General features: G+C 58.1%; 1 protein-coding gene across 9 annotated transcripts in view; it reads right to left on the reverse strand.

Moving 5' to 3' along the window:
* Window positions 1–24521, reverse strand: part of PDE8B (phosphodiesterase 8B) — a 164982-nt gene extending 140461 nt beyond the window's left edge. For 7 of the 9 annotated variants that reach the window (XM_062212535.1, XM_062212540.1, XM_062212537.1 and 4 more), the window contains exon 1: window positions 24210–24521. In XM_062212535.1, coding sequence (XP_062068519.1) covers window positions 24210–24521 — 312 coding nt within the window. The remainder of the gene's footprint in view (window positions 1–24209) is intronic. The other 2 variants (XM_062212541.1, XM_062212534.1) reach the window with 1 other exon arrangement.
* Window positions 24522–25546: the final 1025 nt, after the last annotated feature.

A 25546-nucleotide genomic window follows, 5' to 3' on the forward strand; every position in this document is an offset into this window, starting at 1 on the left:
GTGTGTTTTGCTAATTGGGTGAGTGAGGGTTTCGGCGAGTGAGGGTTTCGGCGAGTGAGGGTTTCGGCCAGTGAGGGTTTCGGCCAGTGAGTGAGCGTGTTTATGACATCTCCCAGGAAGTCACCAGGATGCCACTCGTGTCGGTCCACACATAATGAGCGTTTCTTTAGGTAACAATGAAGGGTGAAGAAGGAGAAGGCGAGACCTCTGTAAACACAAAGCAGACAGCAGCAGCCTGCACACACGTGGTTCCCAGCCCCTACCAGGAGGGCACCTGTGGAGAGCAGGGCCTGGGACAACGTCCGGAAGCCAGGGACACAGCCCCACTGCGGTTCCCACACACACGCACCGAGGCTTTTCCCAGGCGAGCGCTGAGGGTAGCGCCCTACTGCCCTCCAATACTTCCCTGACCTGAAGCATCGTCGTTCCCAGGGTGTCACTCTGCAGGCTCAAGAAAGAAACCCAACTGTCGGCCAAGACAAACCGCAACAGAGAGAGGACGGGAACACTTGCAGCCACATCTCCCAGATATCAAACGGACTGTGAGGGAGTCAGCAGGCACGGCCACCTCGGACACAGATGGGGTCACGGAGAACACGCGCTCTGAGGGGCTGCGCACCCACGGCAGCAGGGCCGGCGCTTCCGCGCAGTCACCCAGCGACCTGCCCTGTGCAGAGGATGGTCACTGTCCCCGTCCCACCCACAAAGGCACAGCACCTGGATGGGTTCACTAAGCAACGAGGCCAAGACCAGGGCCAAGTCTGTGCAGGCCACGGCCAGTGCCCGGGGCCAGTGTGCGCCCTCGCAGCCATCGACGGCGTCTGGGAAGCTGCAGAGCTACACAGACCCAGACCGGCTAAAGCAATCCCAGTGCCTGCCCGACGTGCACTCCAAGGTTCGCTCTGAAGTTCCAAAGGGATCCTTTCAAGGGGAGTTCCCCTCACAGCTAAGACGCCCGCCCGGGGGAGAAACGCCACCAGGAGCCCAGCACGGGGCTCACGACCCCAAGGAGCAGCAAACCTTGGACGCACGGAGCCCTCCCTGAGTGGTGTCAGCACTGGCTGCGGTGTGGAGCCCGCCAAGGAGCCCCGTGGAAGATCCTGAGGTGTGCGGTGGGTGGGTGGTGGAGGAAGCACCCTCCACCCCATCCCGAGGCCGAGCCTGGAGAGAAGGCGCAGCACCAACAGCGAGCGGCAGGGCCTGGGAAGGCGCCCCGAGGAACCGCAGGACCACCGACCTGGCAGTGACTTTGCCGTCTGTCCCCCACGGACCCTCCTGAGCCAGGGCTCCCAGAGAACTCCAGGAAGCAAGGGGTCTCCTGACCCTCACAGAGACTCCCCACTTGCTTACCTTCTCTCTCCTCGCTGCCCCCAGCTCTCACGCCATCCTGGGTGTCACACCATCACTCTCAGGAGGTACCACTCTAGGGGAGAGACCCCTCACCTCCGACCTGAGGCTCTACAGGCCCGGGAGTGGGGTGCGTCCCTGGTATGCGCTCAGCTCGCCCTGTCCCCTCCTGCGAGTCCCAAACGTGGCCGCCGTCACTCGTGCAGACAGCCCTAGACTTGGGGCCTGCAGACCACGGGGGGGAGCCACGGGGACAGGGAACACCTCTGAGCACAGGGAGAGGGCCTGGCCAGGCACCACGCTTGGTGCGGTTCCCCACGTTGCACACACACAGATCTCAAAAACCACCTCCGCTGGCTTTGGGAACTGGGCAATGGGACAGAGCTCCTTGGGCTGCAGGCCGGCCCCTGGGCGGCAGACACACGGGCACAGGGGCACAGCACTGCGAGGCCATGGAGACAGGAGCTGACCAACCCACCGCCCACAGACCCTGGCTGTGGCACAAACCCGGGGCCCAGCCCCTGGCAAAACAATCAGGACGCGCCGTAAGGCCTCGTGAGGACAAAGCCTGCCTTCCGGGATGGGAGAAGCAGGCCGATCTGTCTGCAGGACAGACAGGCCACAGAGGCCGCGGTGCCAGGCTGTGCGTGAGGCTCCCAGGGCTGCCGGAGGCCCAGGCAGCTCGCACGCCACCGTTCGTGGGGCACCTGTGAGGGCTCCTGGAAACACCAGCATGTGAGTAGGTAGACTGAGCACAGCACCCTGCCAGCCTGAGTAGGTAGACTGAGCAAAGCACCTTCCTGCAGTGTGGGTGGGACACTGAGCAAAGAGCACCATCCCTGTGTGAGTGGGGAGACTGAGCACAGCACCCTGCCAGCCTGAGTAGGTAGACTGAGCACAGCACCCTCCCAGTATGAGTGGGGAGACTGAGCACAGCACCCTGCCAGCCTGAGTAGATAGACTGAGCATAGCACTCTCCCAGTATGAGTGGGGAGACTGAGCATAGAGCACCATCCCAGTTTGAGTGAGGAGACTGAGCACAGCACCCTGCCAGCCTGAGTAGGTAGACTGAGCACAGCACCCTCCCAGTATGAGTGGGGAGACTGAGCAGAGAGCACCATCCCTGTGTGAGTGAGGAGACTGAGCACAGCACCCTGCCAGCCTGAGTAGGTAGACTGAGCACAGCACCCTCCCAGTATGAGTGGGGAGACTGAGCAGAGAGCACCCTCCCAGTGTGAGTGGGGAGACTGAGCACAGCACCCTGTACAGAGACTCATCCTGGGAGAGCTGCATTCGTGTGTGAGTGCCCGTGTATATTAGTGTGTGTGTGTGTGTGTGTGTGAATATATATGCACTCCCTCACCCAATTACTAAAATACACACCCACCCACCAGAACACTCAGTTGCCACCTCGGCACAGCCAAGCCCCACCCCCGGGAACAACACAACACTCGCACGGCGAGGACGCGAGACCCTCTGAGAGCCCTCGGCTACATGGCGCCGAGCTCGCCCTGAACCTGCGGGGTTTCCATTGTACCTGTCATGTGTGTGCGTATCAGCCCTGGTTACACATGTTTTTAACATTAAGACAAGTCAGACAAGGCGACGATGCCCTTGGTTTCCATGACGACGCCTCACCACTCAGAGCCTCATCTCCTAGCAACCCCACGGCACCTGGAGACACAAACCTGCATCTCCCGGACCTGGAAGAACCTCGCGCCTGAGGACAGAGGCGGCAGGTGACCCGGTCAGCAGGAACACTTCTCTCACGTACGGTGCAGAACGGCTGGGACGTGTGGGCAGCTCCATCCCAGACGCCGCCCCCTCAGCCACACGCTGCAAATCCCACCCAGACTCCTCGGCCTTGAAGACCAGCGACCACTCAGAATAACTCAAACATTTACGCGGTAAAAACTTGCAAACAAGGAACATGGGAAGTGCCCCCTGCCCATCCGCAGGCCGTCGCGGTGCAGGGACAGGCACCAGGACCCGGGCAAGTGAGAAACAAGCACGGCGTCTCAGACACCTCCTAACACAGCGTGGCACCTCCAAGCCACGCAGCTCTCGCCCAGTCACTGTGAAACGCAGGGCAGCTCTCCACACAGGAGCCACGGATGTTCTGAGCCTGCAGCGTTTCTCCAGGTCCCCAAAATAACACGTTCTCAAACTCAAGGGAGTAAACGCACCCACCATAAAACCATCTGCAGACCCCCCTGCCCATCCACACACAGCCCCCTGCCGCTCCCCGCCGCGGCCCACGAGGCCGACCTCCGCGGCCCGCACCAGCTTCCCTCGGGCTGGCCTTGTACTGGACACAGCCAGCGGGAGGCAGTGGCAGGGCTCTGGGGGAGCTGGACACACAGCGGTCAGCTAACTCCTTCCCCGCGATGGCGCCCGGGACCAGCGGTCTGGGTGCTGCACCGCCCCGTGTCCACACTCACCTTCGCCCACACCTCTGTAAGCTGACCTACCCAAGGCTCTCAACAGAACCCCCGGGGTGGACTGCTCCCCTGCAGCCCAGACCGGCTCTCTCCGTCAGCCGCAATCAACGCCGAATCAGCACGCAGGAACACCCCTGCCCCAACTCCCTTCTGCCACGGTCGCTACCACTGTCACTGCTACTCCATCTGGTCATCGCACCACAGAGGAGAAACGCCCACCTGCCAAGCCTCTCCCTGACCAGGGACACGAGCGACCCCCGGGACCCACGTCAGGCGCAGGAGGCCCTGAAGGGGACGTCCCCACAGGCGTGCCCCCAAGTCCAGCTGCCCCGCTCTGCTGCCGGACATCGGCTGTGCCTGCCTTCGCAGGACGGGGCACACACAATCCAGAAGAGCCCACGTGGGCTGTGCACGGGCCACCGGGGGGCAACGCCCTTCCCCGCCAGGCCCTCCGTACCACCAACACCACCTGTGCTGTGTGACCGAAACCAGCGTGAGTCCAGAGACTGTTTTTGATAAGCCTCTGGACCAGACTACACCTGCCTCCTGCGCCCGTGACAACGGTGACCCCTCACGTGCGCACCCCAGGCTGGCGTGTGGTCAGGGGCGCCGCCTGTGTGGAGGCGAGCAAGCTGTGTCCAGAGACCAACTGCGCACGTTCCCCAGGGTCCTAGCAGTGGCGCCTCCCAGACCAGGGCCTCAGCTCTCGACCCGGATCAACCTCAAATGCGCAGCTTTTCACAAGTGCACGGGCTGCATGGGTCGCAATTCTGTGATGGCAGAGGTCTGTACACGTGCTCACATGTACACATATACACGTGTGTGCACACGCACACAGACTGGCTGCGCACAGGGCACTGGGCCTGTCCCCACCCGCCAAGGACCCGACTCTGCCGCAGGTCCCCGAATCTCAGAGAACAGAGGCTCCTACGGAGGCTTCGCCCAGGGCATCTCGCTACACCCTCAGCAGCAGCCAGAACCGGCCACCAGCCACATGCAGGTCAAATGAGAGTAGGCTCGCTGCACACCACGGAGTGGCGATGACCAGGAAGTCAGGCAGTGGGCAGTGGGGGGCGAGCAAAGAGGGAGTTGGAGACCCTCGTGTGCGCAGGGGAAGGAAACAGGTGGCTGCTTCGGGGACACTCTGCAGCACCTCGCACGGTGACCCACGGAGCCAGCAGCTCCACCCTGGGACACCACGACGACAAAGGACCACACAGACACACGCCCACCCGTGGTCACAGGCACATGATGCTGACGAGCCAGGGCGGAAACAAGACATGGCCGTCGACAGGCAAGTGCGTGAGGAGCGGCTTCACACACATGAACCGCGAAGACACACGGAAGGCAAGCAGCCCAACACGGATGGCCACGAACCATCTGAGTCCATCCAGAAGATAGACTGTATCCCCAGAGGCACACTACAGAGGCAGAGAGCAGCCTGTGCAGGAGGGGTGTGGAGCCACGGCACCACCACTACCCAGACGCCGCCGGCATCCTGTATGAGCCCCAGTTCAAGTCCCGGCTGCTCCACTTCTGATCCAGCCTCCTGCTAACGCGCCTGGGAAGGCAGGGGAGATGACCCCAGTGCCTGGGCCCCCGCACCCATGTAGAAGATGGGATGGAGTCCCTGGCTCCTGGCTTCAGTCTGGCCCAGCTCCAGCTGTTTGGGACCATTTGGGGAGTGAACCAGCAGACAGAAATCTGTCTCCCCTTCCTACTCACCCTGCCTTTCAAATAAATCAATCTTTCACAGAGAGAGAGAGGACTGGGGTTGACTTTGGCTCCCAACAAAGGAAGTGCACTGGAACTGCCCGACAGATAGGCACAGAGCTTCCTCGTAGGCTGATGGAAAAGTCTAGAATCAGACACCGATGACTCCTCCCAGCAACGTGAGTACACTAACCAGGGAGCTCAACCACACATCATCAATTTTATGCTTTGAAAATGACACCTCTACTTTCAAGAAAATGTGAGTTGCAACCAACACCTGATGTGCAATAAACAGCACCCAGTAGTCAAGGGCACTGCAGAAAGTGGGTGGAAATGGCAAGAAAAGGTAAGTGTATTTGGGCGCCAAGAAATCCAAAATCCAGACTCAGTTTGATCCCAGTGCGCATTTCCCGTGAGCTTTCTGTACTTCCAGCGTATACCCCACCCGTAATGCCAGGAGATGGCGTTTCCGGGTGGGAAACACGTGCCACCTGCTCCAGGCACACCCAAGCCCTGACACTAACTTTATTCTCTAACTGCCTAGGAGAGACCGGAGTTCTGTGTCTGGGCCCCCTGCCACAGAGCACATGGTTTAGCTGGAAAGTGAACCCTGAGGTCAGGGGGACTCAGCGCAGGCCTCGGCGCCGTCAGGACAGAGGGGAGCTCTCCAGCGCTGGACCCCTTAACACGCGAACCAGAGACACCCGCACACCTCTGCCTTCCCACCTCTTCTCCTCCTCCAGCATCCTCATCCCCCCCCCCACTGAGTCTGGCTGGGACGGTGATGGGGGATGGGCACCCAAACAGGACCGTGGGGGCCCCCAGCCTCTCACCTATCACAGGCTCCAGGCTCCAACTGCCAAGGTGGAGCTCCACAGGCGGCTGGCTCTGGGAACATCTCTGCCTCTCCGTGGGCGGGACAGGCTACCAGGGTGGGGGGATCCTCTGCACCCCATGACTGCGGGAGCCTTGTGTGCTCAGACTGCGGGGACTCTGTGACTGCAGGGCAGGGCACAGTGTGGCTGGGTCTCGGGGCGGTCACTGTCAGTGGCTCTACACGCTCAGAGCGCCCAGACTGCCTGGGCTGGGTCGCTGCAGAGAGATCCGTGCTCACACCGAGGAGCACACAGACCCTCTGTGCAGGTCAGGCTGCAGCACGGGTGAGTGTTGTGCCCACTGTGGGCTAACCCCGGGGAATGACCACCTGGGAGGAGAGGAGAGCAGGGGAGGGTGTGACCACGCCAGCAGAGCTGATCCGAACCTCCCACTGCAGAGAGTAAACATCCACCACGCCCAACTCAGGTGTCACCCTGGACACTTGCCCCCCCCCCCCCCCCCGAGCAGCGACCACAGCCCCCTGGCCACACCCTGCACACACCGGGGGTTTTCAGTGAAAGAGCAGGTGCCGCACTAAGCCAGAGGCAGAGCTCAAAGACAAAATTCAGAGAAACCAACACGTATTTCCACAAATGCCTAAAAATGAACACAGAAATTCAAGAAACAAGAATAAGGAAGACAACACGACTCCCCCAAAAGAACAAGACTTCAACGTGAGACTGTGAAGACGAACATAGGGATGAAACGCCGGAAATGGAATTCCAAGCCCTGATCACAGAGTCACTCAGAAGCACTCAAGCAAATTCACGAGTTAAAGAAATCCATACATAACACAGAGGAAAAACTGCCATGAGATTGAGGTCCTGAAGAGAAATCAAACTGAAATATTAGAAATGAAGAATTCAATATGTCAAATAAAAAATACAGTGGACTTGTTCAGGCAAAAGAAAGAATATATTGGCTAGAAGAAAAATCTTTGGTAATAGATCAAAAAGGAAAAAAGGAAGGAGAAAATCATGGCCTAAGTTATGCAGACTTCCGGGATACCATCACACGAAACCACATACAGGTCTTAGGAGTTCCTCAGTGCAAAGAGGGAGAACAGAGTAGAAGGCCCATTCACTGAAGTAACTACAGAAAATGTGCACAATACAGAGAGAAAAAGGGATGTCCAGGTACAGGAAGCACACAGAACTCCTAATGGACACGACCAGGTAAGATCTTCACCACGACACGTTGTAGTCAAACTCTCCACAGTAAAACAAAGATTCTAAATGAGCATCAGAGAAACGCCAGATGACTTCCAGGGGATCTCCACTTAGACGTACAGATGACTTCTCATCAGAAACCCTACAGGCTAGGAGAGATGGCAGAGACACAGTCCAATTCTTAAGAGAATAAAAGGTCAACCCAGGATACTGTGCCCTGAAAAGCTCTCATTTACAAATGAAAGTGAAATAGAGACCTTCCTTACCAAACAGAAATTCAAAGAATTTGTCACTACTCACCCAGCCTTACAAACAATGCTTATTAAGGGTGCACAACACACAGAAACACAGAAAGACAGCATTATGAAAGAATGTGAAGGCAGAAAATCTCCTACTCAAGTGCAAAAGAAATCCAAAGGAAACAGAAATATTTAGGAAAGTGGTAGGTCCACGTAGTTGTTTATCAACAGTAACCCCAAATGTTAATGACTTCAACTCTCCAGCTCAAAGACAGACTGGCTGACTGGATTAAAAAACAAGACCTACCTCTTTGTTACCTACAAGAAACACAGCTCACCAGCAAAGATACAGCCAGACGGAAAGTGAAAGGAAGGAAAAAGATACATGATAACAGAAACCAAAAAGAAGCTGGTGTAGCCATCCTAATATCAGAGAAAACAGACTTTAACACAAAAACTGTTAAAGGAGATAAAGAAGGGCACTAAACAATGATTAACGGGCCAAGTCAACAGGAAGATGTGACCATATTAAATGTATATGCACCCAATGCCAAGGAACTTGGCTATTTAGAAGAAAAGTTAATGGATCTAAAGGGAGACATAGACTATAAAACAAAAATGGAGGGCTTCAACACCCTAGTTTCATCAAAGGACAAATCAACGAAACAAAAAAATCAAGAAAGAAATAGAGTTAATCGACACTATGGACCAAATGGACCTAACTGGTATCCAGATACCTACAGAACATTCCACCCCTCAGCTGTGAAGTACACACTGTTTGTTCTCATCAGAAAGCATGGAGCTTTCTCTAGGACAGAGCATATGCTAGGCCATACAGCAGGTCTCATCAATTTAAAAAAAAAAATCAAAATCATACCATGCATCTTTTCTGACCCCAATGGAATGAAGCTGGAAATCAACAATTTAAGAATCTCTAGAACATATGGAAACACATGGAGACTAAGAAATACATTCCTGATTAAACGGTGTCATGGAAGAAATAAACAAATTACTGCAAACACATGAAGGCAGCAACACAACACATCAAACCATATGGGATACAGCGAAGCAGTGTTGAGAGGAAAGTTTATAGCAACAGCTGCCTCCATCAAGAATTTAGAAAGGCATCAAATAAGTCAGCTATGAATACATCTCAAAGACCTAGAAAAACAAAACCCAAAAGCAGGAGGAAAGAGATTAAAATTAGAGAATAAACAAAACAAACTGAAAACACAAATTATCAGTGAAATGAAGAGCTGGGGGTTTTTTTGAAAAAAATAAAACTGATACACCATCACCCCAACAAATTAAAAAAACTGAGGAAAAAGACCCAAATCAATAAAATCCGAGGTGAAAAAGGAGATGTAACAACATATACTGAGAAATAAAAAGAATCATCAGGAATTATTATAAAGATCTATTTGTCAACAAACTGGGGAAGCTACAAGAAATGGGGAAGCTAGAAGAAATGGAGAGATTCCTGGACACATACAACCTACCTGCACTGAGCCGTGAAGACACAGAAAACCTAAACAGACTGATAACCAAGACAGAAACTGAACCAGTCATAATGACTCTTCCAACAAAAAGCCCCATACTGAACGGCTTCACTGCTGAATTCTAGACTTTTAAAGAAGAATTAATTCCAAGTCTTTTCAAACTATTCAAAACAAGTGAAATGGAGAGGATCCTCCCAAACTCTTTCTATGAGGCAAGCATCACTCAATTAAAATCCAGAAAAAGACGCTACAGAGAACTACAGACTGGTGTCCTGATGAACATACATGCAAAAATTTCCGACAAAATACTAGCTAACTGAATCCAACAGCACATCAGAAAGACCACCCACCCAGACCATGTGGGATTTATCCCTGGTATGCAGGGATGGTTCAACATACAACACATGTGATACATCACAATTAACAAACTGAGGAACAAAAACCATGTGATTCTCTCAATAGATGCAGACAAAGCATCTGATAAAATACAACACCCTTCCCTGAGGAAAACTCTACGCCAGTTGGGTATAGAAGGAACATTCCCCAACACAATCAAGGCAATTTATGACAAACCCACAGCCAGCATCATATTGGAAGGAAACATTCCCACTGAGACCTGGCACCAGACACGGATGCCCACCCTCACCACTGCCATTCAATACAGTCCTCAAAGTTGTAGCCAGAGTCCTTAGGCAAGAAAAGGAAATCAAAGAGCTACAAATTGGAAAGGAAGAAATCAAACTATCCCTATGAATAAACCATTGAAAGGAAATGGCTTAAAGTCTACATGAACTTAATTATTATTTTCTAACCACAGAGGAAATATTAGATGTTGCACTGTCATTGGCTTTATTTCATTTAAAGAAATTATGAATAACTAATTGCCAAAAAACCGTGTATGGATCAAACTGTCATTTTTTCCACTGAATTATTGTTTATAGTCATTATGTATATTCTCACTAATCTATGGTCTTTTTGCTTTTAACTCGTTAAATTTCTTATTAAGTAGCAGGCCTGTATACTTCAATGTAAATTTGAAATATGTTATCTCAAAAAAAAAAAAAAAAAAAAGGAGGGAGGAAGGGAGGGAATACCATCATGTTTTTTTTTTTTTGTTTTTTTTTTTTTTTGACAGGCAGAGTGGACAGTGAGAGAGACAGAGAGAAAGGTCTTCCTTTTTCCTTTGGTTCACCCTCCAATGGCCGCCACGGCCGGCACACCACACTGATCCGAAGCCAGGAGCTTCTCCTGGTCTCACATGGGGTGTAGGGCCCAAGCACTTGGGCCATCCTCCACTGCACTCCCTGGCCACAGCAGAGCGCTGGCCTGGAAGAGGGGCAACCGGGACAGAATCCGGTGCCCCGACCGGGACTAGAACCCGGTGTGCCGGCGCCACAGGCGGGGAGGATTAGCCTATTGAGCCGCAGCGCCAGCCCATGTTCTTTGACTTGTAGCTATAAGTCATAGTGAACTGTGAAGAATTCAAACAAAAATTAAAGATAAAACAAAGAAAAAAAGACACGGGAGAAAATCATTGACTAACTGAAGTGGGTGAAGCTTACTAGAAGAGAATCCAGACAGAACGAAAACAAGTAAAATTGGCACAACTTGAATACTGCCTTCGTATTTGGTGATATCATGGAATTATTCTAATCTGGAAGTTTGCTGACGGTATTGTGGTCATTCTAAACATTCTTTCTCTTTGAGTTAGTACAGCTGAAATAATAAGTGTTTTATTTTTGGTTCAGAATAACCCCAGGGCAGGGGACAGCGGTGGTAGCGATCTTAGAGTCTTCTTTTTGTAACTGGTGTGGGGGGGGGGGGGGTCTTGTGCCTATGAAGCTTTACTCTACCGTGCCCTCCACTGTTGCACTCCCAGAAGTTGGAAACCGCTACACAGTAGCCTTCAGAAGCTGGCTTCGACACTTACGGACAGAAACCGATACTGCTGAGCTACACTGGAAGCTAACAAGGCACACACATTAATTCCATCACAGTCGGTGCACCCTATGAGGTGGGCGCTTTATAAAATCCTGTTTAATTCTACTTTGGAAGTGTTTAATTGACCCATAGCAAAGCCACATATTTACGGGGTGCAGTGTGCTGTCTCGTTGCTTGTATGCAGCCTGGACAATCACATCAGGGAGCCCACACATCTGTCACCCCAAACTTTCATCTTTTCTCTGTGTCGGGAACACTAAACATCCCCGAGATGTACAATTCATTGTTGTCACCGTCACCGCCCTAGTGTGCCACAGAACAGCCCAAGTTCTTCCTCCTACCCAGCCGCACCCCCACCCCGTTCCCCCACCTCATCCCAGCCTCTGGCCACCGCCCCTGCCCTCCGCTGAGATCCCCAGGCTGACCACGAGGGACAGCACGCGGCCCCAGTCCTCCATGGCTGTTCTGTGGCTGTCGTCCCCCCAGGCAAAGAGAGATACGGATCTGTAAAGGAGTTCACTGAGCACACCGGGTTCTAGTCCCGGTCGGGGCACCGATCCTGTCCTGGTTGCCCCGCTTCCAGGCCAGCTCTCTGCTGTGGCCAGGGAGTGCAGTGGAGGATGACCCAAGTGCTTGGGCCCTGCACCCCATGGGAGACCAGGAGAAGCACCTGGCTCCTGCCATCGGAACAGCGCGGTGCGGCGGCCATTGGAGGGTGAACCAACGGCAAAAGGAAGACCTTTCTCTCTGTCTCTCTCTCTCACTGTCCACTCTGCCTGTCAAAAAAAAAAAATTAAAAAAAAAAAAAAAAGGAGTTCACTGACCCGAGCAGGTGCCACGGCGACACCGATTCTCCCTGGCTGCAGCCCTGTGCGCCCTCCGAGAAAGCAGTAGCCACCCGTGCAGCAGGAGGAGAGATCAGGACAGAGAATGGCCCACCAGGAGCAGGAAGCAAGAAGGCGCAGGTAGAGCTCTTAAGACTGCCAAGACGAAGGCGTGACATCCAGAGACAGGACCAGTTCACATCAGGGCCGGCACCCATGGGGCTGATGAGCCGATCCCTGGCCCCGTTCAGCCTGACCCCACCCCCACGCAGCCACTGCTATGGCGCCTCCCACCTGTGGCCTCCCGGAGTCGCTGTGGCACAGGGATCCAACACAAAGCAGAACAGGACACACGGGGCCAAGGGCACGGCTGAGCCGGCACAAGCAGTGCACCCTGCTCATCAAGTGACTGCCAGGGGCCGAGGGCAGGAATGACAGCCCCGCCCCTCAACATGGGACCGACCTGCCCCCCCAAAAGCACAGTCAACTTCTCACCCAAAGTTTTCTACTGAGCGCCCATTAAAGTGATAACATTTTTAAAGTACTAAGTAAATGTTAAAACTAGCCTCAGCTGTTTCTTCTTCGAATGCTAACAGAACATGTCAAAGCCACAGGCAGGGCTGCGTCTGGGCTCCTGGTACCCATTCCGGGACAGTGCCGGCTGGCAGGCAGAGCACGTGGAGGTCCACGAGCCACGTGGCCCGTCGGCCCCATTGCACATCACACTCTTCCTCAGCGGGCTCTTGGACCCCACCCGTGCTGGCAGCTCTGAGCTCCCGGCTTCACCCAGCCTCGGCCCCTGATGTCACCTGTGAGCACACGGCTGTCGGCTTCCCAGGTTCTCCTCTCGGGCTTTGATGGCGTCACCACCACACTCAGTTCTTCAGTGTGCCCAGCCTCGGACTCCCCACAGCCCCTGCTTGGCCAATCAGCACCCCACCACCAAGGGCCGGGCACAGACAGCTCCACTCCTTTCTCCTCCCCAACAGCACGGTGGGGGACCTGTCTCCCACGAGTGCCATTTGCATATCCACCTCAGGCACACCCATACCGAATTATCTGCCTGGCATTAGCTCGCTAGGGAGGTGCTGAATCTCGAGTCCCGCCTGCAGCCGCCTTGGCAGGGCCAGACAGCGATTTCCTGGGCCTTCCATGGCCTGCAGGCTCCAGGTCTCCCTCTGTGGACCTAAGCCTAGAGCAGTGCTCCGAGGGGACAGGACACGCACAGGCACACCAGTCCTACGAACACAGACGGTCACGCGGCTGCCCCTGTGCCATGCCGGTGTGTCATCCCACCCGAGGGGGCAGCTACTCCAGGGCCACAGAGCTGGGGGGTGAGGGCAGGGCTCCTGCTCGAGCCCAGGCCAGCGAGGACTTAGGCCTTTGAGAGCCTGGTGCCTGTGGCAGCCACAGAAACACAGCAGGGGGGCGCAGGCAGCCTCCTCTACAGCTGTACAGGGACAGCGGCGGGGGCACCAGGCCGGGCACCTGGCGAGAATGGGGCAGAAATGGGCCCACGAGCCCCACGAAGCGCACACACGGCCACTGCCACACACACCAGGCTCGTGTCCACTCGCAGGTTCACAGCAGAGCGAACAGCAAACTCATGCAACACACCACTCCCCACGTCGCGCTAGGGAATCCCCTCGCGGTTTTGCAAACTAGAAAGAACACCCAACCAGTCCCTCCCCTATATACGGCATCCCAGGAAGGCCAACTGGCCGATGAGAAGTGTCCAGAGACACTCCAGCTAATAAAAGAACTCGGAACCAGAGAGCTAAAGCGTCACCACCTTCCAGCTCCAGGGTGTCATGACCGGAAGTGGCGGGCACTACAAGGGTCAGCACCACCCAGAGGCAACCAGACACCGTGTGCCCCGACACAAGAACACAACGTCCTCGACAGCCCCTGCCCCACCTCCCCTCCCCTCCCCTGCCAGCTTCTACCCAACACAGCTGCACCACGCAGACCTGGGGAACTCTGACAGGACCGACCGCCGGGACTCCTCAACCAGCAAGCAGCAAACGGGAAAGAGAGAGGAAGAGACAACCAGAGGTGAGGAGAATTCGACCAGCCCACCAACGGCGACGCTCAGACCACAGCCGGATACCACCAGGAGAATCTCCATTAGCACAGTGTGCCTGACACTAAGTAGCCATTGCACTTTCCCTAGACACAGGCTTTGTGGGGTCTTCATTTTTAAACAAAAAGTTTGTCACATTGGCTGGCGCTGTGGAGTAGGAGGCGAAGCCTCTGCCGGCAGCACTGGCAATCCATATGTGCACCGGTTCTAGTCCTGGCTGCTCCACTGCCAATCCAGCTCTCTGCTAATGGCCCAGGAAAGTAGTGGAAGATGGCCCAAGTCCTTGGATCCCTGCGTCCGCATGGGAGACCCGGAAGAAGCTCCTGGATGCTAGCTTTTATCAGCCAAGCTCCAGCAGCTGCGGCCATTTGGGGAGTGAACCAGTGGATGAAGACCTCTCTCTCCCTCTCTCTCTCTCTAACTCTGCCTCACAATTTTTTTGAAAGACAGATACTAAATACTTGCAGATGGAACAGAATATGAGGGCCTCAGAGACACAAGACACACCCCTGCCACCGGGACGTGGACGGCAGGGCGTGCAGAGGAGTCAGCTGATGTGGCTCCCGTCACGAGCCTGTGCCCCGGCTTCCTCCCCAGACCAGGCGTGGGGGCGACATGCGAGACCCTCGGGAACACCAGGCTCCACACCTCCCACTGCTCCCCACGGACACACGCACAGGAGAAACCCAAGTTCAAATTTAATTGTATGTTCCTCCCACAGCAGCCCTGCCTCAACGCCAAAAATACGCTGCCTTTTCTGGGCCAACCTAGAAACCTGAATGCCGGATCTAGCACCCTCTCTACAGGAGAATTCTACGTGAAAGCCCCTTCGCACACCTGCTTGTTGGTCCTACCATCTGCACATAAAGGAGGGGGCCTTCTACGTAATCCGAGGGATTCTGGTTGTGTTCCAGGATTCAAAATTCTTTTGGCCTTTGCCCTGTCTCCTCCTTCCTTCTCGAAAATCTCAACAAATGAAGAGAAGGGCTGAAAACCCTGTGTGGGGTGAGGGTGCTGGGGTGCCAGGCCAGCCACGCTCCCTCCCCCCACCCCCACCCCCACCATGGGGGTCAGGCCAAGCCAACCACACGCCCTCCCCACACAGCCAATCCTGAGGGCTCCTGGTCCGAGGGAGCCAGGCCACCATGGACAAAGATCCAGGGTGGTGGAGCTCCCCGCTCCCCTGTGTGACTGACGGCAGAGGGGCGACCACAGGCAGTGCAGCACCCGGGGGCTCCATGGTGGTGGAGCTCCCTGCTCCCCTGTGACTGACAGCAGAGGGGCGACCACAGACAGCGCAGGGCCCGGGGGCTCCAGGGTGGTGGAGCTCCCCTGCTCCCCTGTGTCTGACAGCAGAGGGGCGACCACAGGCAGTGCAGGACCCGGGGGCTCCATGGTGGTGGAGCTCCCCTGCTCCCCTGTGTCTGACGGCAGAGGGGCGACCACAGGCAGTGCAGCACCCGGGGGCTCCATGGTGGTGGAGCTCCCCGCTCCCCTGTGACTGACAGCAGAGGGGCGACCACAGGCAGCGCAGCACCCGGGGGCTCCATGGTGGTGGAGCTCCCTGCTCCCCTGTGTCTGACGGCAGAGGGGTGACCACAGGCAGTGCAGGGCCCGGGGGCTCCAGGGTGGTGGAGCTCCCCTGCTCCCCTGTGTGTCTGACAGCAGAGGGGCGACCACAGGCAGTGCAGCACCCGGGGGCTCCATGGTGGTGGAGCTCCCTGCTCCCCTGTGTGACTGACAGCAGAGGGGCGACCACAGGCAGTGCAGGGCCCGGGGGCTCCATGGTGGTGGAGCTCCCCTGCTCCCCTGTGTCTGACGGCAGAGGGGCGACCACAGGCAGCGCAGCACCCGGGGGCTCCAGGGTGGTGGAGCTCCCCTGCTCCCCTGTGTGACTGACGGCAGAGGGGCGACCACAGGCAGTGCAGGGCCCGGGGGCTCCAGGGTGGTGGAGCTCCCCTGCTCCCCTGTGTGACTGACGGCAGAGGGGCGACCACAGGCAGCGCAGCACCCGGGGGCTCCATGGCGGTGGAGCTCCCCTGCTCCCCTGTGTCTGACAGCAGAGGGGCGACCACAGGCAGTGCAGCACCCGGGGGCTCCATGGTGGTGGAGCTCCCCTGCTCCCCTGTGACTGACGGCAGAGGGGCGACCACAGGCAGTGCAGCACCCGGGGGCTCCATGGCGGTGGAGCTCCCCGCTCTCCTGTGACTGACGGCAGAGGGGTGACCACAGGCAGCACAGCACCCGGGGGCTCCATGGTGGTGGAGCTCCCCTGCTCCCCTGTGTCTGACGGCAGAGGGGCGACCACAGGCAGTGCAGGGCCCGGGGGCTCCAGCATGAGGGATTCCCTTTGCAGACACAGCTTTACCGACAGGGGATGACCAAGTCAGGGAGCCCCACCCGCACCTGTCGGCTCAGCCTTCCGTCCCTGTGGCTGTGTCAGCACCGGTCGGGTGGGTGCACCTGTGTGTGTGACGGCCAAGTGCGCACCTGGGGAATTCTGGGTCCAAGGTGGCGCTGACCCAGTGCCCTGCTCAGCTGTCACTCACGAGGGATGCACACTCCAGACTTCAGGGAAGAGACCCCCAGCTCCCCTGCTCCGCTCCAAACACTGCTGGGGCTGAGGGAGCACAGAACCTTCCCCTCCCCCATCACCCAGCAGCCTTTCAAGCCAAGAGCAATGATGCCGGGGCCAGCACCGTGGCACAGCAGGCAAAGCCTCTGCCTGTGGCGCTGGCATCCCACATGGGTGCCGGTTTGTGTCCCAGCTGCTCCACTTCTGATCCAACTTGCTGCTGATGGCCTGGAAAAGCAGTGGAAGATGGCCCAAGTGCTTGGACCCCTGCACCCATTGGGAGACCCCAAAGAAGCTCCTGGCTCCTGGCTTTAGATCGGCCTAGCTCCAGCCATCAGGGTCATTTGGGGAGTGAACCAACGGACCCAAGATCTCTCTGTCTCTAACTTCGCTTCTCAAAAGACTATTTTAAAATCAACCAAACAACTAAAACACAACATGTCCCCACGGCCCACAGGCCACTGGGAGTGCAGGGTGGGCAGGGGTGGCCTTCCTGGCTGCACAGCCCGCTCCCTGTGGTCCAGGCTCCAGCGTGACACCCTCTCGGCAGAGCCCCGTCCACCCTGCACCCCCATCATCGGATGCTTCCAGAGCGTCCACGCCTCCTGTGGTTCCGACGCAGGAAGCACCACTGCTCTACATTGCTCCAGGTGACACGTTTTGCTTAAAATCTCGTCTTCCTGTGACAATGTCCAGAATTCGGGGTCTTCACTCCATCTGAGACACAGGCAGCTGGGACCAAGGACCTAACCATGCCGCCTCCCTGAGAGGAAGCGGGTTTTAGATTCCCCAGCATTTTCCCAATAGCATGCAACAGCCCTAAATGCAGCCCAAGGCCAGGAGCTCCCGCGACATGGCTCTGAGACACGGGCAGCCCCAGGTCTACACCCAAGAATTCCACGCAAACACCCAGCAGAGCCCTAACACCTGACCTTTGAACCCTGCCAAGTGCAGGCCCCAGGGTCATGGTGTGTGGGTGCGTACACACACACACACACAAACACACACCTGGTGTGGGCCTGGCTTGATGCATGCACACACACACACACCCCAGCACGGACCTGGCAGGACTCCCACAGAACTGTATCAGTGTATAAATCCACTCAATCATATATTGGTCAAACGAATTCTAGTGAAAACGTGGGGTACATTCTCTGATAAAATGCAATTACTGGGGGCTGGTGCTTCGGCATAGTGGGCTAAGCCTCCACCATGAAGCTGGCATCCCATATGGGCACTATATCGAGTCCTGGCTGCTCCACTTCCAATCCAGCTCCCTGCTCATGACCCAGAAAAGCAGGGGAGGGCGGCCCAAGCGCTTGGGACTCCACACCTGCACTGGAGACCCAAAGGAAGCTCCTGGCCCAGCTCCAGCCTTGTGGGGAGTGAACCAACAGGCCGAAGACCTTTCTCTGCCTCTCCCTCTGTAACTCTACCTCTCAAATAAATATTAAAAAAAAAAAAGGCAATCACTGAACATGTCAGAAAGATCTAAACCAAAATAACCAAAATTTCACTGCAATTAACAACAACCACAGAACACGGGCGGCTGAACGTCCCTCCCCAGGTGTGCAGGCCTGTCCACGGGGACCAGGACGAGCCGGGCCAGCGCTTCTCAGAGCGTGGAAGCCACAGTGCCACTCAGGCCTGCAGGATGCGGGTGGGGAAACGCCCCTCATGAGGCCTCTGGCCCCGCCCCCTGCTGTCACCTCCAAAGGTCCCGCCCCGGCCACACCAGGCCCTGGGCATCCACTGGTCTCAGATGCAGGACCCTGAGGGGGAATTCCAACAGTGTCTCCTTCAGACGCGCGTGCGGAGCTTGTTCCTCCTCTTGCAGCCCCACTTCGCTCACTTTTGAGACACAGATAGTAATCTGGCCAGGAGTGGCCCGGGCGACACCCTGCAGGTCGGGTGAAACACCGCCCATCAAGTGCTCCACCGACAGCGAGGACTGCGGCAGGGGACCCGCGCCCATGGCCACCTCTCCCACCCTGCGCAGACTGCACAAACCCTGGGTCGCCTGGAACACCAGACAACCTCAAAGTGAGCCGGCTTCCTCTCGTATCGCAAAGCAGGCTCTCCATGGAGCGCCTGAGCCCCATCGCAGGAACCGGTGTCCTGTGCACGGTGCCCAGGGAGGCCGAGGGCAGAGCAGGAAGACTCCAAGTGGGAGCTCCCTCTGACCCACCCACGGAGGAGAGGGAAACAGAAGCAGCCGTCGGCAACCCACTCGGAAGGAGCAGCTGACACTGGCGGAAGTGGTGTTCAGGGCCCACGCTGTGGCACAGCACGTTCAACCACTGCCTTCCAGTCCTGGCTGTTCCACTCCACACCCAGCTCCCTGCTGACGCACCTGGAAGGCAGCAGAGAACGGCCCAGGCGCTTGGGCTCCTGCACCCGGGTGGGGGACCCGGATGAAGTTCCAGGCTCCTGCCTTCAGCCTGGCTCAGCCATGGGCCATTTGGGGATGGAATATACCTATCTCCATGGTGCTCTGCCTTTCAAATAAACAAGTCCTTAAAAGAAAAAAAGAGAAAAGAAAAGCAGCGTTTCCTAATCTAGCAGAGTAACCACCAAGATGACCATTGTATGAAGCCAATTCCCTGACAAATGAACTCCACGACGTATCTCAACGCTCGTATTCTTCAATGTATTCTAAACGCACATGTTAATTCAAAGCACCAGCCGACACCTGTACACTAAGGTTCATTTATTTCTTAGATTTCTGAGCCTGCAGCGAGACTATGAAGTGCAAACTGAGAAAAAACAACGTAATAAACGGACGAGGCTGGGTGCTTCCTGTGCCTGCAGAGCCCCGAGCTCCGCACACAGGGCAGTGGGGGGCAGAGGACGTGCTGGACACAGGGCCAGGTCAGGGCGGCAGTGACCTGGAGGTGTCCACCCAAGAGCCTCGGCATCCATCAGCGGTCACTAAACACGAAGTTCAAACGAGGGATGAGGTGGCCAACGTAGAAGAGCACCTGGGACGAGGCCCGCCCACCTGCAGGCCATCAGTACCAAGGCATGAGCGGCTGTTGGCACCTGTGCCAGGGAGTGTGGGATGGGCCCCCTCCCCCCACCCCGCCCCGTACGCCAGGCACCTCAGGCTGGGGCATCTTCTCCCCACTCCCCGATGTGAGTGGCGAGGCAGGCCCAGGGAGAGGTGGACGAGGAGGGACACACAGGGCCTCTAGCTCGAGGCCACAGCTGCCATGGCTTCTCTGGGCTACAGGTGGGATTCTCAGCTCCCCCTAACCACTCCCTCTCTAGGCCCTCCCGGGGGGCGGCGGCTGAGTCCACTCCCAGGTGCCTGGGCGTCCTGCACTGGCCTCCCTCATCCCGCACTTCTAACAGTCCCTCCTGAAAACCTCCCACTACGCCACGACCCGCTTCCTGCCCAGGCACGGTGTGACCAGGACGCAGGCAGCATGCCTGGGTGCCCTTCCCGATTCCAGTGCGAGGTTTGCCTGCAACCCCCACACCGGTGCCCACTGTGCCCCCCACCCCACAGTGCTCCACACCCACCACAGAGCGCCAGACAGCTGGGAGCAACCGGCCCCACAGCAGCCGCCTCCTCCGGCCCGGGCATCTGCACCTCCTAACTCGGGCTGCTTTCCACGCCTGGTTCTCCTGCCTGTCTCAACTCCTGGTCTTAACTCGGCAGGCACCAGTCCAGCCGGCCTGGTCGAGTGAGAGCCCCAGCCCCAGCGGTGGTCACCAGACTGGAAGCACCGGGAACCGTCTCACCTCTGGAAGCCTGGTAGCTCCTGTCCCGCGACCTGCGCCTGGCAGACTCGTTGATCAGTCGAAGGGGAGGAGCCCCTGAGCCGCTACAGGTGGGTAACCCCGGATGGAAGCCGCGGAAATAAGGAACAGGTGCGCCCGACTCGCCTTAACCTGGGGGGGGCACGGTGGTACAGTGAGCGGAGACCTGGGTTTCACTCCAGCTCCTCGCAGGACTCACGCATGTCCACTGCTCCTGCCATTCCACTTCAGAGTGGACAGCGAGAGAAGACAGAAGACTGGCCAGAACACCAGCCGCCAGGACGGAGCGTGCACCGTGCCACGTGACCCCAGCCCTGGTCCAGGCTCCTCCCCTGCACGGAACACGGCCCCCTCCCCAGCCGCAGGGGCAGGGGAGGAGCCCCAGTGCGGAGCAAGGCACCAGGCCCTGTGCAAACCCAGGGGGGCCTTGGGGAACCGGACCTCAGGGGCCCAGCACTCTCCACGGGGCGCAGGGCCGGGCTCAGACTACACGGAGACAGAGGCAGGGCTGACTCCACCCCAGACCCCTCCCACTGGGTGCGTGGGGCCAGCAGACAGTTCATTCTCAGAGTGTGGGCCTCCCGGAAGCCTGTCAGAATCCCGCCTTCTCAGCCCCTCCCCCCTGCCCCGTCAAGGCCCAGGCAATCAGGAAACAGGGAGCCGAGCCCACCAGCTGTGTCCTAAGGAGCTCTCCAGGTGATTCTGGGGTGCGTCAGAACCGAGAACACTGACCCAGAACGCAAACCAAGACGACGTTTTCCAAAACAGCCCCACCTCTCCTGCAAATCTGATCTTTTAAATTATTTACTTTGAAGCCAGGAAAAACACCCATTGGCTGTTCCCCCTTGGGATTCAGAGAACTCCTGGTTCCGGAATGCGGTGGAGAGATCCTGTAGGAGGCACTGGCGTCTCTGTGGGCACAGCCCTCGTGCGAGGTTCACCCTCACCAGGCTCCGTGTGCGGGTTTTCGGGGCTATTCCCTGGACCCCGGCACCCACAGCAGAGCCTGGCACCGACGCTGGCGGGAAGAAAAGACCAGCACAGCCGACAGAGGGGAGGCGGCGCTGGCGCTGCTGCCTGCATCACAAAGTCAGCCGGAAAAGCACCCCCACGGCGGAGCCCCAGGAGCAGCCCACACGGGCGCAGCCAGAGGCGGCGGGGCCGGCCGGACTCCTGTCCACACCCGGCTGCCGAGCCCCACCTGTGCCCCAGCAGCAACAGCTGCTCTGAGCAAAGCCTTGTGGGAATCCCTGCTGCTCCCAGCCAGAGGCTGAGGTCTCCGGGGACTCTGAGCGGGGTTACGAGGCTGGCACCGAGTCGGGGTGTGTGTCCTGTCGGAGCACTATTTTTAAAAAGGCAAGCGGGAGGTGGGCAAACTGCTTGGAAGCTGCATTTTTACAGCAATTGGGAGACAAATCCGACTTCTTACCAGAAATGGAAACCCATGTGACGGCACCGAGCTGCACATGAATTATTAATGTACATCATCCTTCTTGTTTTTGCAGATTTGGTATTCAGGAAGGTTCCTGTTGACATCATGTTTGACATCATAATGCTTCATCATTCTAGAGGCTTAATGAAATGAATTCTTGCTAGAAAAGAGAGATGAAGCACACAGTGTTGTACTCCAGGGAATACCAGAGGCCACGCAGATAATGAGGACGTGGTTTCTAACTGATGGAGGAGGAGGAGGACACTTACAGCCCGCCCCCCGCCCCCTCCACTGTAAGCACGACCAGTCACCAAAGACGCGTGTTCCCACCGGAACATTCTGGAAAGGGGGGGGGCTGTGACTAGTGACTCAAACTCTTAAGGCAAAAGGCTAACTCTTGTTCTAAAAAGAAACGAAAGCAATGTTTTTATAGATCATCCACAAAAGGGTAAGGGACATGTGAAATTCAAGATTAAAAGAAAATTGAAAAAAATAAGAGCAGAGTGAGAAACCCTAACAGGCTGGCAGTGTTCGCCATGGTAGAGCGATTCCCAGATCTCACCCAGCACGGCCTGCATTCCTGATCTGGGCCCACACTTAGTCTCAGATCGCTGGCTTCGGAGACCGACACAGCGCACAGCAGCGTGGCGACTCCAAGCCAGCAGCTGCTGCGACGAATGTGGGGTGCTGAGGAGCAAAGCGAGTTCGCACCCTGCCCTGGGAGGCCTCCTCACCCTCAGGCCGGGCTGCCCGGAGAGCGACACCCGTCTGCACCAGCTGCTAACGAGCAGGACTCGCTTTCTCTCCGGCTGCTGCCTCCGCTAGTTTCTAAGCAGCCTCTCGAGGGAAGTGCTAATGGAGGACCGGCTCGATCATTAGTCCTCCTTTCAACGGGCAGGCGTGGAGTAGCCGGGTGGCCAGGTGCTAAAGCGAGGTCCTTGCTATCTTGAAAGACAAAAACACACACTTTCTCTTGAGCAACCCCAAAACGCATCGCCCAGCGCCCACGATGCCAGCATTCTGAACCACTGGTTCCTCGCCACCGGCAGCTAGGCGAGACAGTCTCTGGACAAGGTCCCGCCCAAACGCGCCACAGGTTCGCCCCAACACCGCCCCCGGGGCTCATGGTGATGATGACTCTCGCACTGTAAACAAACACTGCTTAGGCTTCACACTATAAACCAGGCTTTTTCTTTAGAGAAAAACTATGTTCATTAAAAGCGGCTTTTGGTCTTCCCGATGGAAGCCGGCACCTGCCCCCCTCTCGTCCATTCTCCCCAGGACCTGCTCCCCTTCGCGAAGGCTGAGCGAGTGTTTAGCCCCACAAAGCTGTGTCGGCCTCAGCCTCGCAGGTGCGCCCTGGCAGCCCCTGGGCGTGCAGCAGCCGGGATGCTAACATAAGAGCCACAGCAGTTCCTGTGCTGCCCAACGCTACTCAAAGGCTGACGTTCCGCCTTGGGCTGTAACAGTCGGTGCTTCGGGAGGCTGGCACAAGCCACAGGTTAAAACCCAGGTGTGCCGTATCAGAGTTCCTGGGTTCAACACCTGGCTCCGGCCTCCTGCCAAGCCAACCACATGAGAGACCACCTGTATCGAGTTCCTGGCTCTCAGAGCACAAGCCGCCCGGCCCAGCCCCAGCCCAGGCCCTGGAGTGCTTCAGGGGCGTGAACTAGCAGATGGAAAAACTCGCGCTCTCTCAACAATAAAAAAATAAATAAAAAGCCAGTAGTACTTTTGAGAACATACGTAACTCTCCAGTGACTTACTCGACTCCTGCCCATGTACCTCCCAGCTCCCTTCTCTGGAAGAGCTGCGGGCGCTGAGCCCTCCTCCTCCGAGAGCCGCGCCGCACTGGAAGCCACTTCCCTCCCCGCCACTCTGCGGACCTGCACGCTCACGGCCGGACGCAGCCAACCCAGGGAACCGCCAGAGCTGGGCTCCAGCTCGACTCTGCGGCCCTCGCTCTGGTCCCTGCCCACACCTGTGCTCAAACAGAAACATCGGCTTGGTTCACAATCCCGGCCACGCTGCCGGTGAGGTCTGGGCGCAGGGCACTGTCGCGCCTGGGGTTGGGTCGGTGCCGGCCACCCGAGCGCGCAAGGCCAGCGCTGCCTGGATCCCAGCCCGCCCGCGGTCGGGACGCCCCCAGAGACCCCTCCTCGAGCCCACCCGAACCACAGCCCTGCTCCCCACGCGCGCCCTGTGCGCCCGGCTCGCGATGCCTGGGCCCGCATCCCCTCCACAAGTGGAAAGTGAGCTCCGCGCCGCCCCGCCGGGCCCAACCCGCGCCCCCAGCCTGGCTCACCTGGACGCCGGCGGCGCGACACGTCTGGGTCTCGGCCTCCGCGCTGCCGCAACAGCGGCGCCTCCGGCCCCTGCAGGTGGTCGTGGCGTGGGCCGCGGAGCCCGCGCTGCTGCCGCTGCCCAGCTCGGCGCGCGCCCTGCGGACGCGGGCGGCGCCCGGGGGTCCCGGCGCGCGGCTCCGGGACACGGCGTCGGCGGCGTCGACGGGGCCCAGCGACGCGCCGGGGGCCTGGCGGGGCGAGCCGGACGCGTCCGAGTCGCGGCAGTAGAGCACGCCGCTCTGCGAGACGTGGATGCTGGGGGCACAGCCCATCCCGCGGCCCGCGCGCCCGGCCGGCCGCCCTGGCGCGGCCCGGCCACCTGCAGCGGGGGCGGCGCGGCGCCTGGGCTGCGCGCCCCCGGCCTGCGCGCCGCTCCGTCGGGCGCCCAGAGCCCCGCCGACCCCGCGGCCGCGCGCGTCACCCCAACTTTCCTGCCTGGGCCATCTTCCTCGCGGGCGGGAGCGCGCGCAGCGCCCCGCGCGCACCGCGACCGCCTCCCTCCCGCCGCGGCGCCCCACACGCGCGCCCCGCGCCCCGCCTCCCGCCCTCGGCTCGGCGCCCGCGCCTTCCCGGCTCTCGGCCGCGCGTCCCCTCCCGCCGCCTGTCCGCGCCTCCCCGGCCCCGCGCCTGCCGCCCCCAGGACCCGGCCGGCGCTGCGGGCCAGCCCCTGGAGCGCGGCGAGCCTAGCCTGCCCACCAGCAAGCATCGGGCTTTTAACAAACGCACTTTCCCACATCCCTGAGCAAAACCCCAGGACGCCCCTCCCGAGATAGCAGGAAGCCCAGCGGCGGAGCCTCCGTCAGATTTGCTGTCTCAACCGCTCAGGCCTGGGTGAGCGTGGGTCCCCAGCACGGCCCCCACCCCAAGGCCTCCCAGAGCCCTGGAAGTCCTTGCGGGGCCGTCCCGAGGCCCAGCAGGGAGCTAACCCTTAGCCGCACAAAGGCCTTGGGAAGTCCAGGAGGCCACAGAACAGGGGGCTGCACGGCTGTGGGCTCTCTGCTGGGTCTCATGAAGATCTCACACTGGCTCCCAGCCCAGGCCGCTGCCCACCGTGCACTGCCCCTCCTCGCCCCCCGGGTCCGGCAGCCTCCCGCAAGCAGCACCAGAAGCCTAAGCCGCTGCTGGCCCTGCCCTGGGAAGGCCGAGTCCAGCCGTGGTCCCGCTGCCCACTTGTTCCCTGGCCCCGTGGGCCATTGCCAAGGCTGCCGCAGCCCCGAGGAGAGGGTGGGCAGGTCTAAGAAGGACTTCAGCGTGTCGGCTTCATGCAGAGCACAGAGAAGTCTCCAGCTGGCAAGGC

The sequence above is a fragment of the Lepus europaeus genome, chromosome 15 (genome assembly GCF_033115175.1).
Source record: "Lepus europaeus isolate LE1 chromosome 15, mLepTim1.pri, whole genome shotgun sequence".
Classification (NCBI taxonomy): domain Eukaryota; kingdom Metazoa; phylum Chordata; class Mammalia; order Lagomorpha; family Leporidae; genus Lepus; species Lepus europaeus.